The sequence below is a fragment of the Zosterops lateralis genome, assembly GCF_965231275.1.
Source record: "Zosterops lateralis genome assembly, chromosome: 7".
In the NCBI taxonomy this organism is placed as follows: Eukaryota; Metazoa; Chordata; class Aves; order Passeriformes; family Zosteropidae; genus Zosterops; species Zosterops lateralis.
This window is the reverse complement of record NC_139767.1, coordinates 33,398,585-33,416,759: the sequence shown is the minus strand read 5'-3', so window position 1 is coordinate 33,416,759 and position 18,175 is coordinate 33,398,585. Positions and strand designations below refer to the sequence as shown.

The following is an 18,175-nucleotide window of genomic DNA, read 5'->3' as shown; positions in this document are numbered from 1 at the left end:
TTTGTCTGCAATTAATTTGGAGTTATGGCTTATTAGCCTCAGCATTTCAGACTGATTTTTCCAAATGAAAATGTTTTATAATTTTTCCGGTGAAGAGAAAGTCAAACAGGTTCTGTTCCACTGTGGATCACAAGAAACAAAAAGAAGAAATCTGAAAATCAGATCCCACAGAAGAAGGGATTGCAAAAATTTACTGTATGTCAAAAAATACGAGTACTCATACATTATTTGATTTTATATATATATATATGTAAGCATACATATACCTACATGTATTTTGGGGGGAAACTCCAGATTGTTTTCCCACAATGATGGAAAGAAGGAAATCTGCATGTGGGGACACATTTTCCTGGTCAAAGAGCAATCACAGCCCGTCACCAAATGCTCCTGCTGGTTAGCATTTCCTGCATCAACCACTGGCTTTTCATTCACCCTCCACACAAAAGTTATTTTACAATTTGCCAGCTATTTCCCAAGGCTTTAGAGTACCCTTTAGATATATTGTCTGGCTTTGCCCAAAGCAAACATGCACCTCAGGCTTGTGGACTATATTTCTTTCAGGGTTTCCTGGCTGCCATCACCTATTGATATTATTTGATTTGCAGCCTCTATTCAAAGCAAACAAACAAAATCTCACAGCTTCTTAAACCTTCCTCCACATAAGCCACTGATATTTACTGGGAGCAAGAGGGACAGGTAAAGCTCTATTTCACTTGTACTCACCTGTCTTTAGAAATGAAAGCAAAGGTTTAGCAAGTTATTTCCTTATGACTTTTCAGCCTGCCACTCTTAAGTTTCCTGGCTTTATCTCTGGTATGGCTGATGCTTCTTCCCATGGCCATGAGCACCAGGCAGGAGGGACAGACCCTCAGCAAATGCCTGGTGGTCCCACCAGCAGCATTTTTTCCACCAATATCTCTGCCCAAGAAGTGTACAGGTGACTCAGGTGTTTGCAGAGCATCCAGCTACCAACCTGCTTGAAAAGAGCTGCAGCCAGTGGGTGTTTCAGGTGTTGAATGTATGTTGGGAGAGGAGAGTATCCCAAAGTGATTTCCTAAAAACACCTCTAGAGATTTTTGTTTGGATGATCCCTGGTACAGCCCTGTAGAGCCTCAGTGCCACCTGTACAATCCTGGCCAGCACAGAATGGGTTTCCAGGCTGTCCCCAGAACCTGCTGACACAAATTATCTTCCTCCAGCTGTGGTCACCTGGATGTTTCCTATAGCTGAGAGCCAAACCCCCTGTGCACGGCAGCATATTCAGTTCAGATATCCACCTCCTGCTCATTTTCCATGGGATATTTCTGGATGTTTCTGCCTTCTGCAGGAGTCCCTCCTCTCCCCAGGGAGCCCACAGGCTGCCCCTCCTTTCCCACACATTAACAGGTGGCTCTGAACATCCAGGCATTAACAGCATCACTCCTCATGGCTCCGATGGAGACAGCCTTTTCCCCAAGGAACCTGCACCACAGTTACTCAAATGTCATTTTAACTTAGCAGATACAGCAGGTATTACTATTTGTTTGCTTTCAGTGTCAAAAAGGAGCTTCTCAGTGTCTCTTTGCCACAACTTTCTGACAAAAAATTGTTCCATTAAAAAAAAAAAAAAAAAAAAAAAAAAAAAAAAAAGTGTTTTTGAGTCTAGTAAAGCAAACAAATCCTTATGTCTTAGCAACAGCTCCTTGCCTGTATTGAGTTGGTGGTAGTTCGAGAAGCAGCTCTTTGCAGGAGAGTAAAGCACCAGGTACATCCAGCAGTTAATTCCAACAACTCTAGATAGAGAAAGACAAAATCTCATTGAAATTTTTAATTTCTTCCTGAAGGAAAGCAGAATGGTCATAATGACCAGTTCCCTAAAAAAACAGCCTTTTTTAATTTTTTTTTTTTTATGGGACCCCTAAATACAATAGTAGGAATAGAGGTGGATTAAATCCAATTTGTTAACTTAATAAAAAATATATTTCCTTTTTAAGACAACCTAATCTGCATATCCCAGAGTAGCAGTGGTTCCATACTAGGCATGAATGTGGACATGCAGGGGGACAGCCGGGATGTTGAGCACTCCATGACTGTCCATAAACTTGACACCTGCACCTGAATTAAAAATCAACAGGAAAGATTTGTCTTGAATGTACCTGCAGCCACTATAAGGTACCAGTGGGCGCCTCTCAGATGAAGAACCAGCAAGGCTCAGCTGTGCCTTCTTGTTGTTTTCTTTTAAATAACAATTTTTATAACAAAGTCTGATTACAGTGATGCCTTTATTCATTTATTTCTGCGGGAAAGCCAGTGGTAATTAACTTGCACCACAGCCTGCAATTTGCATGTTAAAGTTTACAATCATCTTGTCACGGGGCCATAATAAGCACCATTTTACAAGGGGAACTCATTAATTGAGGGTTTGTTTTGCTCGTGGCTCTCTGCAAAACCTGGGTGAAGCTTTTTGTGCCACCAGCTCCGCGTGGCGCGGTCTGATCTGCGTCAGGCAGAGAACAAAATCCGTCAGGTTGGCTCCAGGGGGGCTGGCACAGATCAGTTTGCCACCCTGCCTCCTCAGTGACAGCCTGCCAGCACTGCTAAACCCAGGCACAGGTACATAAACAGACTCTGGCAGGCAATTCAGGGTAAAATACACCTTCAGAGAGAGGTGGCTGGTTGAGCCAGGGCTCCTTTGGGACCAAACTCGTGGCTTTTGTCCCAAATCCTGTTAAATTTACTGGATGAACACCCCTTTCCTTAGGCACCTTTCATGTCTCCCCCAGGTGCTCCTCCCTGGCCCATCTGCAGCTTTCAGCTCCTCTGGTGTTAATGTGAGGAAAGCCTTTCCTAAACTACTGCAAACAAAACCATGCAAGGGGATGAAAAATAATTAGCCATGTGTCAGTGTCTGATATATTTGCATTGTTTAGACAGAGTAGTTAATCACTGGTAAGACCGCAACATGTGGTGTGAATTTGGATTATAACTAATACACATCGAGCAGAAGGCTATTAGTTACATCTAAAGGCACTATTTGATATTGTTATTATTGAGAAAGTGAATGCAATTAATTACATTGCAATGTCCTTGCAAGATTCCTGTGGCAATACCGTGCAAAGAGCTGTTTGCTTTTAGATTCCTTTTCCTTTTTGTTCAGACAGGAACTAATTCAGGCAAGCAAAAGGCATCAGGAGCCAAGATTCTGTTCCCATTAACACTCCTGAAGCCCTGAGTGGTACTGGAGGGGTCAGCAAGGGCCTGCATTTCTTTAAGGGGTTTTAAATATAGGGTAAACTTTTCATTTTTGTAAAATAGTTGGTCTGCTGAAATGTCACTTCTTCCCTTGGGCTTGGAATTAGCAAAGGACAGTCTCCATGTGGTTTCCAGAAAGGACTTTTGAGGGAAGAAAATGGATCCCAGATTTAATTAGAGGTGCAATATTTCCAAGTGTTCCCTCTCTGAAATGTCTCTTACCTATAGGAAAGAAAAGCTTAGGGCACTTCTTTTTTTATTTAAAAAGGCAATTGTATTAATTCAGCTGAATTTTGCATTGGAATTGGAATGGCTTTGACAGTTTAGTTCCCTGAAAATTGCAATAAAGCCTTCGTTACGCTACATTTTGTCCCCATTTGTCTTGTATACCACTGCCTTGCCTTTGGCACAATCAAAATAATCTTTAAAAATACTGCCATAAATGGATTGACTTTGACCTTCTGAGTATCTTGTCAATAAAATAAAAATGATAAATGTGTTTCAGAGTGCCACTGGCATGGTATTAAAGCAGAGTTACAATCTGAAAAGTGACATTTGAAAAAATTAAGGTAAGGGGTGGGGTCTTATTCTCTGTCCAAGGTGCCACATAAATAAGCTCTATTTACAGTTAAAATAGGTGGTTTTGCTAACTGCCAGGTTGTGCAAATCCTGCAATGTGGCCTCTGACTCTTACATCATCATTAGCAATTAAAGATTACTGCAGCAAGAAATTAGCTGAGCCTTCTGCTGCTGAGGCACAGAGCAGAGCAGCTCCACCTGGTCCCCTCCTGTGACCACTCTGCAGTGCTGGTGTGGTGGAAAGGGACCTGGCCTCGTCAAGGAATGACTCACATAACCAAGAAAAGGCCATTTTTGCTACATGATCAGCCCTTTGGAGATAAGCAACCTCCAACAGAATCACCACAAGGCTTCCTTTTATTAGGTGAGAAGAAAAGAACTGAATATTCTGTAAAAAAGTTAAGAGATGTATGAAAATAAACAAGGCAGATGAGTAAACAAACACAGGTTTGATTCAGACTTTGGGATGCACACACACAATCCCTGATGTGTTTGGCTTTATGCCTCAAGTGAGTCTGACCTGTGGCTTCAGTATTTGCAAGCCTAACTTGAGCTGATTTCTTAAATCCCTTTACTGCTGCTTTTATACAATTTCTTTTTTTTTTTTTTTTTTTGTCTTTGTAGCAGTTCTTGTTCTGAATCTTCTCAGCACCTATTTAAAAGCATGTGAAGTGCACTTTACACTTGAGCATCAATTTATATTATGATTAAATCACTCATGCATGTAGTATATGAAATTAAAACCCCACGTACTTTCAAAGGTCACAAGGCTTTGGAACCTCAAAACACTACTTGATCTCTGAGGAGGAGTGACTCAGATGTTGATCCCTAAAATTAGGCTGAAATCATATTAAAAGATGAAGGGGTTTGGTCCTGATTCAGATGTGGTGAAAATCTAGATAACTAAAATCTTTATGTTACTAAGCTCGCACCTTTATATAAATCTGGATTTGTTGGCTGTGAAAATGATCCCAATCCTAAAATGAATGGGAACATAAAAGAATAGAGGATTTAAGCAGCTATTTGCAGCACCCAGTTGAATTAATCTGATTAACTCATTACTGATTGCCCTTTTCCATCCTCCCCAGCTCCCGAGTGCTGGCCGGGGGGACACCGCATCCTCCGGGATCCCCACAGGAGCACCAGCTTCGACTCCCTGGAGCTGCAGAGAGTGGCCAGCCAGGACCTGGTGTGTGACCACTCCCTGCCACCAGCATGGTACCGCTTCATGCTCGGCCACCGGCCTGGGGAAATGCCTACCAGATGTATCGAGGTCAGCAGAACCCAAGCGCTCCCCCTGGGCAGCTGGAATCAACCCTTGAGTGGGGTTTTCCTCCCCATTCCTCTCTGTACTCTCCTAGATTGAGTGGGGATAGGTGGGTGGTAATGGGAAAACCACTTAAATGGTGATAATGATAATAATAAGGATTATTATTATTATTATTATTATTATTATTGTTTCAAGAATAATGGCAACAACAATAAAAGCCAACAGCAACAAAACCACCATCAAAACCAACGATATCACTGACATTTGCAAGGCATTAGTCAGAGACCAGGATCCCAGTGGAACAGCCAATATTCAACCTGGTTAGGAGATTTCCAACATAAAACTAGGTGTTTTCCAGCTCTACAGAGAGATTTTTAGTAAACTCTCCTAGACTGTGTATCCAATGGGGATAGGTGGGTGGTAATAGGAAAGCTACTTGAATAATAATAATAATAATAATAATTTCAATAATAACAGCAAGAACAATAAAGCCAACAGCGACGAAACCATCTTCACCACCATCAAAACCAACAATACCACTGTCGTGTGCAAGGGCATTAGTCGGACCAGGATCCCAATGGAACAGCCAATATTCAACCTGGTTAGGAGATATTCCAACATAAAACCAGGTGTTTTCCAGCTCTACAGAGAGATTTTTAGTAAACTCTCCTAGACTGTGTATCCAGTGGGGATAGGTGAGTGGTAATGGGAAAACCACTTCAATAACAATAATAATAATAATAATTTCAAGAATAGCGGCAACAACAATAAAGCCAACAGTGACAAAACCACCATTGCCACCATCAAAACCAATGATAGCACTGTCATGTGCAAGGGCATTTGTCAGAGACCAGGATCCCAATGGAACAGCCAATATTCAACTTGGTTAGGAGATATTCCAACATAAAACCAGGTGTTTTCCAGCTCTACAGAGAGATTTCTAGTAAACTGGGTATGTCACCACAAGCTGTGTTTTTTTCCAAGCAAATGTATGGCTTTAAGAATGGATTCTGCAACCTGACTCTCTTCCCATATAAATTATTATGAGTTAGAGATTTCTTCTGCTGATGAAATCAGAAGGGAGGAATCAGAAAAAATAATATTTAAAATTACTTTTGGGGAAACCAAAGGAAAAGCTAAAGCTGAATCTTTTTCTGCATTGAATCGTTTGTTGCATTCTTTATTTTCATAAGTATGCTAATAGTTTTGTGGAGCAAAAAACCTTCCACCACATAAGACTTCTCTATAAAAGAAACAAAACAATAATTATCTGGTTTTATGGGTGTTTAATATGTATGACAATAATGTTTAACTTGCAATCATTGTTGCCAGAGCAACTTGAGCCCCTCACTAGAGTCATTGCCACCTCAAATATCCCAACTGCAGGAGGTTAGCATAATTTCAAGCATAAAGTTAAACAAAATTATTCAGAAAATAATAAACTAATTACCATAAATTACTTAAAAGATGAAATATTCAACCTAGAGTGCCAGGATGTTTGGTATCGGGTGATTCTACTCTAGCTGGAGAACCCTCTCAAAATTAGCAAAAACATTTTATATCCATTCAAACTGGACCTGTGAACTCATCACAGCTGAAGTTTATCTTAATAATTTAACATTTAATTAAATGTTGAGACAGTTGTTATTTCTGTAGAATTTCTAACACTTTGCATATAAAAACTATAAATCTTATTAACATTAATAAATTGGCAGGATCATGATTGCAAGTTTCATTTCATGGCATCCTCGATTATCCCAATGGACTATGAAGTTTTCCAGGTTGCTCTATAAATGTACACACAAATTCTATAATATTATTTAATTTTCCATTATATTTCAGCAATTCTGAGTGTGTAGCAATGCTCAACTGTATGAGATTGCTTTCTAACAATGCATGCTTTGTTTCTTTTAATCTCTCCTCTGGAGTTTTTCATTCAGGGTTGTGAAGGTATATTCATTAGTTTAGTTTCTTATCTTGTAACATAATTCTTGCCATTGGTTTCTTCATTATCCTCTGAATGACAGTAAATCTCTGCTTCGCCATGCTGATGAAGGATTACATCTGTTAGATGTCAAAACTGGAAGAATACACTTCTTTCAGATCTTCACCTTCTAAATCTGCCTCTACAGTCTATCTCTTCCACTTAATTAAATCATTGTTTGATTTGGTTCTCCATTTAATTTCAGCAAAACCTCTGGAACAAAATAATTTAAATTAATAACTGCGCAGCTTCCACTCCTTAATAAGCAGTTATTATTGGACATTCCAGTCTGGCTGGAGCGAACTGATTTTAATTAAAAAAGTCAAAGACAAAACCCTGAACAGATAGAAGAGAAAAGAGACCAAATAAAGCCTGACAATACGGCTGCAGAATTAAAAAGTACATTACTCCAGCACCTTGTAAAATATATGCCTGGTGTTATCCTGTTGATACTGGCCAGATACAATTAGCTGCTTATCGATGGATGAGATTAACTTCTTAATTCAAAGTGCTGCTGTGTTAGGATTCCTGTCACCCAATGAGCTCGGGAGGGATTTAAGCCATAATGGGGATTTGGAGGTCCTGCCCAGCCTGGGGGAGAAGTGTGGGAGGACAAATTGCATGTGCTGGAGGATGTGAGGGAGGGCAGCTCCCACAGCCTGCCTCCTCCAGACAGCCTCTCAAGGCCTGTGTGCTGAGTCTTGCCATGAAATAAAGCTCCACAATAAAAATATCTCTCTGTCTGCATGTTGTTTCATAACCATAGGGAGATTTCTATTCAGCAGGGAAGAGAAGCAGGTCACACACGGGGGTTGTGAGAGCCCCAGAATGCAGCTGAGCCACAGCTCAGGGGCACAGAAAACTTTGCAGCGAAAAACGAGCAGCAGCTTTTCAGGAGCTGCTTCTCATCCCCTCATTTAATAGAAAAAGGTGGGGGAAAAAAGGAGAAAAGACAGAAGAAAATTCCACAAGCAACAAAGGGGGAAAAAAAGACAGAAGAAAAACCCAAAAGCTTTTATGTCAGAGAAAGTGAAAATATTAATTGTGTTCCTGAACTTGCCATCCCTTGAATCCAACTGCTGTCCATAACCTTATTCCTCCAGTGGCAAAATGTTTTTGATTGAAAGAGCTTTCCAATTTAGGTTTTGCCTGCTGAATTTCTCAGGGTGGGTAACAAATGATCCTGACCTTCCTCCCTCTGCTTCTTCCCTGCTTTTCCCCCTGTGGTCCCGAAGGAAGCACAGCAATTACCGGATCCTGGACATGCACTCCTGGCCACAGCCACTTCCTTATCATCCAAAAATATATTGTTGTAGAAGTCCAATAAAAATTTGCAAATTTTGAGTCCTCAGGTATTGAGGCTTCTGCTACAGATCGTGGTTTGTTCTTCAAGAACTGCCAAATTTTCTGTGAAAGGCAAAAACACTAAATGAATAAAAGTTTAGTGAAGCTTTTACTAAGATTAAGGCAGTATATTAAGAAGCAAGAAACAATGCACAGACATGGCCAGACCATAGTAAAATGACCTTCAGAGGAAGAACAAAAGATGGAAAAATTAAAGCTCAACAGAAAATCTATTAAACACACAGAGAAGCACTTAACAGCCAATATGGGAAAACATACATCAATTACAGAAATTCCAGCTTCTGAATTAAAATAACACAGGGTATATGCATACATCTGGATACATCTACATATGGGCAGGCCCCATGGGAGGCATAAACACTAAAAAGAAATGTGAGGGAACATCAGACACTAATGTTATTGAAGATCTGCTCCGCAGTCAGATAAAAGATCAATCTGTGAATTACAGCAGAGCAGTGCATGCTGCTGCCTGTAATGTAAATTTCAAATGCCACACCACGCTCACAGCAAAGCCAGAAATGGGCTGAACATTCTCTTCTTCCTGTGGAGAAGTTCCACTGGCCCCAGGTGCTTGTCCTCACCAGCAGCTGAATAACTTTTTCTGGATAGAAAGGGGAATAATTTTATTTTTACACATTAACAGCAACCCCTGGTACAGAGACTTCTGGGCTCAGACAAGGGTTGTTCAATTTTTTTGTGAGGGCAAGAGAAGGGGCAGACACTGATCTCTTCTTTGTGGTGACAGTGACAGGAGCTGAGGGAATGGCCTGAAATTCTGTCAGGGGAGTTTTAGGTTGGATATTAGGAAAAGGTTCTTCCCCCAGGGCTGTTTGGGCACTGAACAGGAGCCCCAGGGAAGTGATCACAGCTCCAAGGACTCCAAGGAAGTGATCCACAGATCCTGACAGAGCTCAAGAAATGTTTGAGCAATGCTCTCAGGCACTTGGTGTGACTCTTGGGGCTGTCCTGTGCAGGGCCAGGATTTGGACTGGATGATCCTTGTGGGTCCCTTCCAACTCCACAGATTCTGTGATTCTGCAACTTGAATTAATTTCTCTCCCATGAGCCAGCCCCAGAACTGCAATTTTTTGGCATATACAATTGTGTAGCAAGCTTTTTTACAGGCTATTGTGGATATGAGATTCTGTTTGGGAAATGCCCAGTAACACCTGCCTGTGATGGGGTATCAACTTCCAATACCCTTTTTCAGAAATTTCATCCTCTAAATGAGCAAAACCCTCTCCAAATCTGATTATGCTCTAAATTCATGTATAACTGTAAAAGTGCATGTGTAAATGAAGGACATGTTATGCAGTAAGGGTTGCAATTTTCTCAACAGTTTCATTTTTAGCAATATAGGTTTGCTTTTTTACATATATACTAGGATCAAACATAGGTTTAAATGTTAATCTTTGGTTTATAAAACAAGGTGTTAAAGTGTCAAATCTAACCTGTTCATGATGTTCAATGTCAGTCCCTAGGGAAGATTTATTTTTCCGTACTTAGTTTCATTCCCTCCTCTTTAACCTCTTCTAGAAAACTTTATACTCACAATCAGAGCACAGTACCTCAGCTGCATACCATTAATTTATTTTTTTTTTCAATTATTACTTTGCTCTGAATCCAGCCCCACTTTGATTTGCAATTGTTCTATGAATTTAAAAGCAAGTGACACTTTCAAGGTATTATTTCATCTGTAATTCTTTCTTGAACACATACGTGAATATTCCAAAACATAATGGTAGGTATGAAGAGCCTTTGTTTTTCTTGTTTGTTTTTCAGACATGCAAAAACCCTTCAGTAGAAATTACAATTACAGCCTTTATTGTTCAGAGGCATGTGCTTAAAAGAAAAACAAGACAGGCACCAGTTTAATTGCTACTACAGATATTCCTGACGTAAACTGATTTCTGTGGAGTTTGGCCCCAGACTGAAATAAAAAAATAAAAAAACCAACAACAACAAAAAAAACCTTATTTACTTTAACTAACTACAAAGACATAAAAAACAAAAAAAGCTAAAGTAAAGTTTTGAGTGGATAACAGATGCAAAATCACAATGCTTTAACTGCCAACCAGCAGCACACCAAAAAGCCTTCCATCTCCATCCAACTAAAACAATGTGTTCCTCACATATGGTGCTACTTATTTTTAACAGCATAATTTCAGCTATACCCAAGTGACAAGAACAATTGAGCTTGATTTCTTTGTGCAGTTATGAAGAACCTCAGTGTGCAATCAATCAAACTGGTTGATACTCCAGACCCAAAGCAAATGGAAGGAGACATCATTGGATTAAACAATAATAGCTAGTTCCTTTCTCTTGGCAATTTTTTTTATTGTTTAGGTATTCTAAATTGGATTATTTAAATTATTATCTGGTGCCTAATTAGGAATCAAAAGCACTTAATGAATGCTTACCTGCCACATAGAGGTGTTGCAAAGATTAGCTGGGTAAGGTTTATAAAATGCTTTGAAAATTAATAATACCACTTAATTACAATTGGATAAAGTATGGAGAGATACTAAAAAAGGCTGTGAACAGCCTAAAGTGTCCATATTGTGTTGGAAAAGTTCTCCTTTGTGCAAGCTGTGTCACTGGACACCTGAACTTGTGGAGTTTGTTCTCCTATAGAGGCAGCTGTGCAATTCCTCCTTCCTTTTAGAGATGCTGCTGCGTGGGGCTGCGAGACTCCCGTGTCTCTCCAATATCCTCAGAGCAGCAGTGACTGCAGGCATTGCAGGTAAATGCTCTGTCCTAAATGCCAGTCATTTGCTGCCTTGCTATTCAATTTTCTGGTTACTCTCCCAAATGACAGATACAAAGTTCAATGCAAATTATGCCACAGTGGGGATTTAAAAATTTTGGTTCTTTGAAGCCTCTTCTCCTAGATTGTTCTTCTAAGTTTCTTTGGTTTTTTTAGGTTTTTTTTTTTTTTTCCTGTTCTTGTCTCTACTGTTGGTTGAACACATGAATATACATTTGCCCTTGCCTTCCCAGGTCTGTCTTCTAATTCACAAAAGCCTCATGCAGCAAATCCTTTCAGTCAGTGTGTGGCAACTTGCCTGACTCAGAAACACCACATGCAGCTCATAACAGAAAATAAATTCACGTGTGCCATAGAGCTGCCAGGAAAACAGAAATACTTGATTTATACCAAAATCCTTCCTTGGCCAGCCTCTAATCCTGTATTACAGTTTGGTACAATGACTTGCTGCCTCACAGTTTGATTTTTTTACTCTTGTAAGGGTTGGCCATTGCTTGTAATTTGTGTATGTTACATAACAAACCGTCTTGCTCAAGTGGTTTCAGTGCAAGATTGGCCAGGGCAAATGCAGGAGATCCCAGTGGGGTTTATCAGAAAGCTTCATGCTGACGTCAGCGATGCTAATCCACACTTTCTCCAGCACTGAAAAGGCTCATGGATAATCACAGAGGGGGAAAATCACCATCCTCTTATTCCAGCATTTCAGTTTTTCCTCTGTGTGTTAACAAGAGCTCCAGGCCCACTTTTATGTATGGATCACTTTTTGTCTTTTTTCACGGCCAGAATTCACTCACATCTATTTATCTACACGGCCCCCAGCACAGCAGAGAGATGGGTGTCTCATTAATGAATTATCTTCCCAGCACTGCTGCAAGGCACCAAAGTGCTATCAACCATCTCAGCCACCTCCACCTCTGCTTGAGAGATAAGAAAGTGAGGTACACAGAGAGTCAGTGGTTTGTTATTTGCCCAAGGTCAAGCAGGCAGAGAAACTGAGGCACTGTGTGTGCCTGGCCAGAGGCAGCCCAGCAGCTGCACTCCCAGTGGAGCAGCACTGATGTATTGGCACCAGCCGCATTGGTAAAGGCAGCATCAGATGGATGCTTTAGCTCATTTTAAGCAACAAAAGTTCTTCTACAGAGAATTGTAGGAGTATTTTTTCAGTTGGGATGGGTAGGCTGTGCTGTGTCTCCTCACCAAACTATTTCCTACAAGACTCTCTGAGTTTGCACATATCCATTGAAATCCAGTGCTCGTTCATCCCTGCTGCTCTGCTCCCCATAACTAATTCTTCCCAGCTTATGTGGTTCCAAACACCTCCAAGGTGAACTCAGTAATAGCAGCACTTTAGTGTAATTTCAAAAAGAGTGTTCCAGTCCAGCACTGTTTACTCACACATGCAGAGGCACTGAAGTTTGCAGTTTCCTTGTGTGAGGGGAAATTCAGGTTGCAGTTGCCACATCCAGATGAGTATGGAGCAGAGACCACTGAACTCCTGTTTCCACCCTTCTCTCTTCTCCCATGCTGCTTCTCTGGATGTTGTTTTTTCCACTCTCCCAGGTCATTACAAGTGCATGCTCATAAACATGCTTTGGAAACCTGTTTCTTCACACCATATCTCACACTCTTGGGTCAGAAGTTCACCAGGATGCAACAAATTCCTATCATCTGTATTTTTACCAGCACAGAAAACACCTATGTCCCTTAAAGCTGTAAATAAACAAACAGAACAAACCTCTTCAAAGTTACACACAAAGTGGCTTTTAAAGAAAGGGAGGGAAAGGATTGGTCTAAAATTCCCCCTAGAAGTGTTTTTATGTTGGTCCCCTCTTGTCCTTTGCTTGCACAATGCTGGGAGGCTGCTCCTCCCCAGGGAGCTGCTGCACTGTGTGAGCTCCTGTGTCACCTGCAAAACCTCCAGGACACCAAACAGGAAAGGCAGGGTCAGCCTCTCTGCTCAGCTGCTGCCACTTTTCAGGGTAAAAAAACCCCAATAACCTTGGACAATATCAGTGGTGTCTCTCTGGAATCCTTGTTTTCAGAAGCCTGACAATAACCAAATGGAAATCAGACTGTGCCATGTCATATTGTTGATTTTTTTTCAACTACCCTTGCTTTCCTGGGTGTGCACCCCTTCTCCCCTGGTGCTGCTTTCTGGCTTGAGTAGCTCCCAGGTACAACTCAAACTGCAGGAGGGCACTGGTGCGTGGCTTAATAAATTTATCCTTTGACTTTCACCACTTCCCCTGCTGTCACAAATAACTTTTGATCTTGAAAGTGAAGCAGCAAACCTGGGAAAATGGGAAAAAATGGTGGGGTTTAGGCTTGGAGTTTGTTTTTGGTAGTTTGGGTTTTTTCCCAATGTGATTTATACCCAAACACTCACACTGGGAGGAATCACATTCCCCAAACTGGACTGGTAGAGGTGGTTCACTGTCACTGGCTGAAGAAATGCAAAGCGACGGCAGCAGCCACGCTCTGCTGAATATGACTGATATCTGAGAGCAAATTATTGTCAGTATTTGGCAATAATTTCCAAACTTTAGCTCAAATATCTCTGTGCTTTGCATATTGGCAAATGCTAGGTAATGGTGCAGAAAAATGAGTCACCATTGTAATTGGCTTTGTATATTTAATAAGGCCCTGATTACACCTAATCTCCTCACTGAGGTGCTTAAATTAAAGACAGCTTTAGAGAACCATGTTCCTTTAGTCAGGGGAGAGAGCCTGACAGGTACAGAGGGCAGCTCAGATCTGAGATTCTTGAACACACATCCTTGAGTTGGGAAATGGAAATCAGTCTCTCCTGGCCATGACTCAACATGCTGTCATTTAAACCATTTAGGACCAATGCTTTCTGCTTTGAGATTTCCTGCATTCAGGGTATTCAGGGAATTTGTTAATACAAAAAAATCCTGAGAGGAAAAAATAAATTAAAAAAAAAAATTAAAAAGCTAAGTCATAGATATTCTGCACATGTTTTGTCCATCCTTCATACTCTCTTCAAGATTGAGGGAGAGGTACAGGCCCCACAGACACATCCAGTGTGTGCTGGAGGGGCAGGAGCTGTCAGAAGCAGGGCAGCTGTTTTGGAGGCAGGTGATCGAGCCTGCTCTCATGCTTTCATCTTCTTTGTGCAGACCAACCAAAACCAGAGGAAAACACTTCGAAATCCTGTTATTGTACTCTTTAAGCATTTTATCTGTGTAAAGCCACCTCTCAAAACTGAGCAAGACATTTTCATCCCCACCTACAAGGCTTTTTCTGTGACCCTCCAGGTTCAGCACACTCAGGCTGTTGGGTTTTAGTGACCTCCACGGGGTCTTACCACACTTGCTGTAATTGGTTCCTTTTGTGTGCACCCTCAGATGAACAAATGTGGGACACAAGCTCCAGTGTGGCTGTCACTGAAGTCTGAATCCCTGCCAGCTCCTGGGGAGAGCAAGAGGCTCACGGGCTGTGCCACCTGGCAGGTCTTCGGGGGCACCAGGGACTGCTGCCTGTTCCGGATCCCCATCGCCGTCAGGAACTGCGGCGCTTTCTTTGTGTATCTCCTGCAGCCCACTCCAGGATGCATGGGCTACTGTGCAGAAGGTGAGCACCAGTAAAGTATTTATCAATAAGATTACTTATGCCTCTCAGGCTGGGTGTTCAAAGGCCCTGGTGTTGCAGTGCACATCTCGGTGACCTTGCGAGTCAAGCGTCACTCCCGCTAAGGCGCCGAGCGTGTAGAAAATAAATCAGTGGCAGTCCAAGGTGTTCCTGAAGAATAGCTCCTATTACCAGGGCAAAATGTAATCTGGTGTGTATTACTGAAGCGTTCTTTGCTTGGTTACAGCTCACATGTAACCTTTCCCACTGTCTTTGGCTCCACTTTGGCTTGAAGTTGCAAAGGGAGTGAGCAGAGGCATCTCAGCTGCACCACGGCACTGTATCCAGGATACTGTCTCTAAGGCCTCTTCTTATCTTTAATAACCAGTATCCCCCTCAAAAAAAAAAAAAAAAAAAAAAAAAGGAATACTGAAAGTCTGAAAAAAAAAAACCCCTAAATTGATAACATCTTTTTCATGACATTTATATAATTGTTCTCCTCAGAAATAATTCTCAGCCTACTACGAGAGATGTAATGTAACCCCTGTTCGGTAGCTAGGAAACAAAGGGAAAGCAGAAAGAAATTGCTCATTCAGTTAAACCTCCTGAACTTTGGAGCATGGCCAGGTGCATATAGATTTCATCAGAAAACATGCTTCTTTCTCAAAATGAAAAAATTACTTTTATGCTTTCCTTTTAGTGTTCTTGGACAGAAACAACAGCGCTGAGAAACTAGGGTTATCAGCTTTTCAATTGAGCAAAATCCAAGCTAAATAAATTTTAGAAAAGAAAGAGAAATATTCTCTTATCTTTATCAATATTTTAACATTCCTACTTGAAGAAGAGGAAGGAAGAAAGGCTCAAAGAACATGAGATTAATTCACTATTTGAAATAAAATAAAATCCATTAAAATAAATGAAACCGATTCTTACTCAGAAATTACTTTTTAACTGCATAGAGTCATTTTTCAGTTTAAGCTTGGCTTTTTTATAAATTATAAGATTTCTACTACTCTTCTTGAAAGAATTTTTTTGCCAATACATTTTGAGTGAATAATTTTGACCTATTTGATGATTCATATCTGTTCAGTGACGTAAAGCCACCTGCATTTCTAATAAAACAAAGCTTATTCCTTCCCATCTATACCAATCTCAATTACAGTGAGGTCCAGTCATTCAGAGTCTTTAATTTCTTGCCTTTAGGATGTTTTTGCAGTCTCATTCACTGGATGGAAAACACATAAAGCTGGAGGTTTTTCTCCTCACTGGCTTAAATTCAGCTGTAAATATTGCACCACAGGAGGCTCAGCTGGATCCAGCTGGCACAGTCATGGCTTTGTGTCAGGGTCAATTCCCCAGCCCCTTCTGCTGGAGGTTCAGGAGCAGGACACCAGTCAGCGCTTCCGAGCTGCAAAACAAAAAGAATTTAAAACTCCATAACTTGGCAGAAAGGACACAGCTGGGAAAAGCAGCATTTGTGCTTGCCATTCCACTCACATCCTCCCCTGAGCTGATCACCTAACTCTGTCCTTCTGGGATAATTTCCTGCTCACAGTCATGATGTGAGCCACAGTCTGAGGCAGCTTCTTTGAGAAACAAAATAGAAAAGGGCATAAACAACTGGTCTTTATTCATCTTTTAAGCAACTTGTTTCTTTTTCTTACATCTTGCTGTTTGCCCTGGACAGATGTTAACACATTGGTTCTCTGTTCTGCTGGAACAGCTTCATATTTTATTCTCTTGGGTTCCCACATATTATATTTTCTACACTCCTCCAAAAAAAGTTACTTAATTTATCCTTTCAAAACATCTGAACCAACTTCATGTTTTGTTTGAGTCTGGGTCTCTAGAGATGAAAAACAACCCCTTACACCATTATCCCTCTCTTTGTTTCTACTTTCTAGGTGAGTTGAACAGGAAGAAAGGTTTCAGACTTTATTACTTGTCGAAGCTACAGAAAGCAAGCTGTATTTTTAGAGCAATGGCATTATTCTGGGCAGAGGGAGACTATATTGAGCAGACCTAGCCTAGATACATCCTAAAACAGCCTGGAAAGGATCTTCTCAGTAAGGCAATAGGGGTTGGCTGCTTTCTGGGAGTCAGTTTACCTCTGCAACATAATGATTTCTCTTATCTCTTCTGTGCTTATTGCAGAACTTGGATCAAAAGGCTGTGCTCCAGGGAAATGCAAAGCTGATGACCTTTGCCAGAGTAATTAATTTGTATTAATCTGAGTGCTTCATTTAAATAATGTTTCTCTCACTGCAAAATAAAAAAAAAACAAAACAAAACAAAAAACCGACCCCACATTCAAAACCAGCAGGTCAGATGATGTAACAGCAATAGGTAGTCAGTGCACAATTAACAATTTTTGCATTTCACATGAAACACACCTTCTTGCTTGCATGGTTACTAATTAAGCCACAGTAACATAAATTGTAGTGCTTCTCCCATGCTTAATTACATTGACATCCTCTTGTTAGGTGAACAACTGTAACATCAAAATAGCATTTTGTGCTACATCCCTCTTTTGTTTTTCTCTTCCAGACAAGCTCACAAGTCTGGCTTTGCAACCAGTGATCACTCCCGAGCTCGTGCAAGGCCGAGCCCACCTGAGGTGCAGCTACAGCCCCTCTTCCCCTGAGCCCCTAGTGCAGTACAGGGTGCTGTGGTCTCGCCTCTCCAGCTCTGGGAAGAGGGAGCAGATCCACCAGGAGACAACCCCACAGCCCTTTTCCCACGTGGAGATGGACGGCACCAAACTCCGCTTGGGAGACACGGTAACGTCACCCCGCCTGCAGCATCACGGGTCACACACCCAGAGGGGATCAAACCTTTCTGTAAATCGTTGTTGTGTTTTTATTAGTGCTGCTCCTCACTCCTTATGCTCAGGGCTACTGCCCAGAAAAAGACCTGAAACTGTTCCGCGACAAGATTGTTTAATAACATTAACCCGGTTCGGGACCTTAACGTTTCTTTGAAATGCAGTGAATTCTTGGAAGGTATTTTACCACATTCTAAATTGAATATTTGCAGTTACATTACACCTTGGATGCTGTGAGGTTTGTATAAGTGGTGGGTACATGTGCCTGAGCCAATTTTTGCTTAGTACTTTTTGTATCTTGAGGCAGTGAGATTTTTGCAGCAGGCTCAGCTGCATGCACTCAGTAATTTTTATATCCATGGATCAGAGACACAATAACATCTTTTCACAGAAAAAAAAAAAAAAATTGGTACATTTTAAAATAGAGGGAAATTCATTTTATGATTTTTTTTTCACGTTGTTCTGCCTCTCTGATTCCAAATTCCTGGTTCAATGGCATACTGAAAGATAGACTTCATTACAAAACAATCTTTAAGAAGTATATTTGATGGCTTACATAGCAAC

The 18,175-nt window shown here is 41.0% G+C and overlaps 1 protein-coding gene across 1 annotated transcript in view; it reads left to right on the top strand.

Annotated features, from left to right (window-relative positions):
- LOC310911565 (von Willebrand factor D and EGF domain-containing protein-like) overlaps positions 1 to 18,175 on the top strand; it is a gene marked incomplete at its 5' end in the record, with an annotated part of 117,118 nt that overhangs the window by 31,264 nt on the left and 67,679 nt on the right. Inside the window, 3 exons of the mRNA XM_083865259.1 lie at positions 4,899 to 5,083; positions 14,565 to 14,790; positions 17,335 to 17,567. Of these exons, the coding sequence (XP_083721385.1) occupies positions 4,899 to 5,083; positions 14,565 to 14,790; positions 17,335 to 17,567 (644 nt within the window). The remainder of the gene's footprint in view (positions 1 to 4,898; positions 5,084 to 14,564; positions 14,791 to 17,334; positions 17,568 to 18,175) is intronic.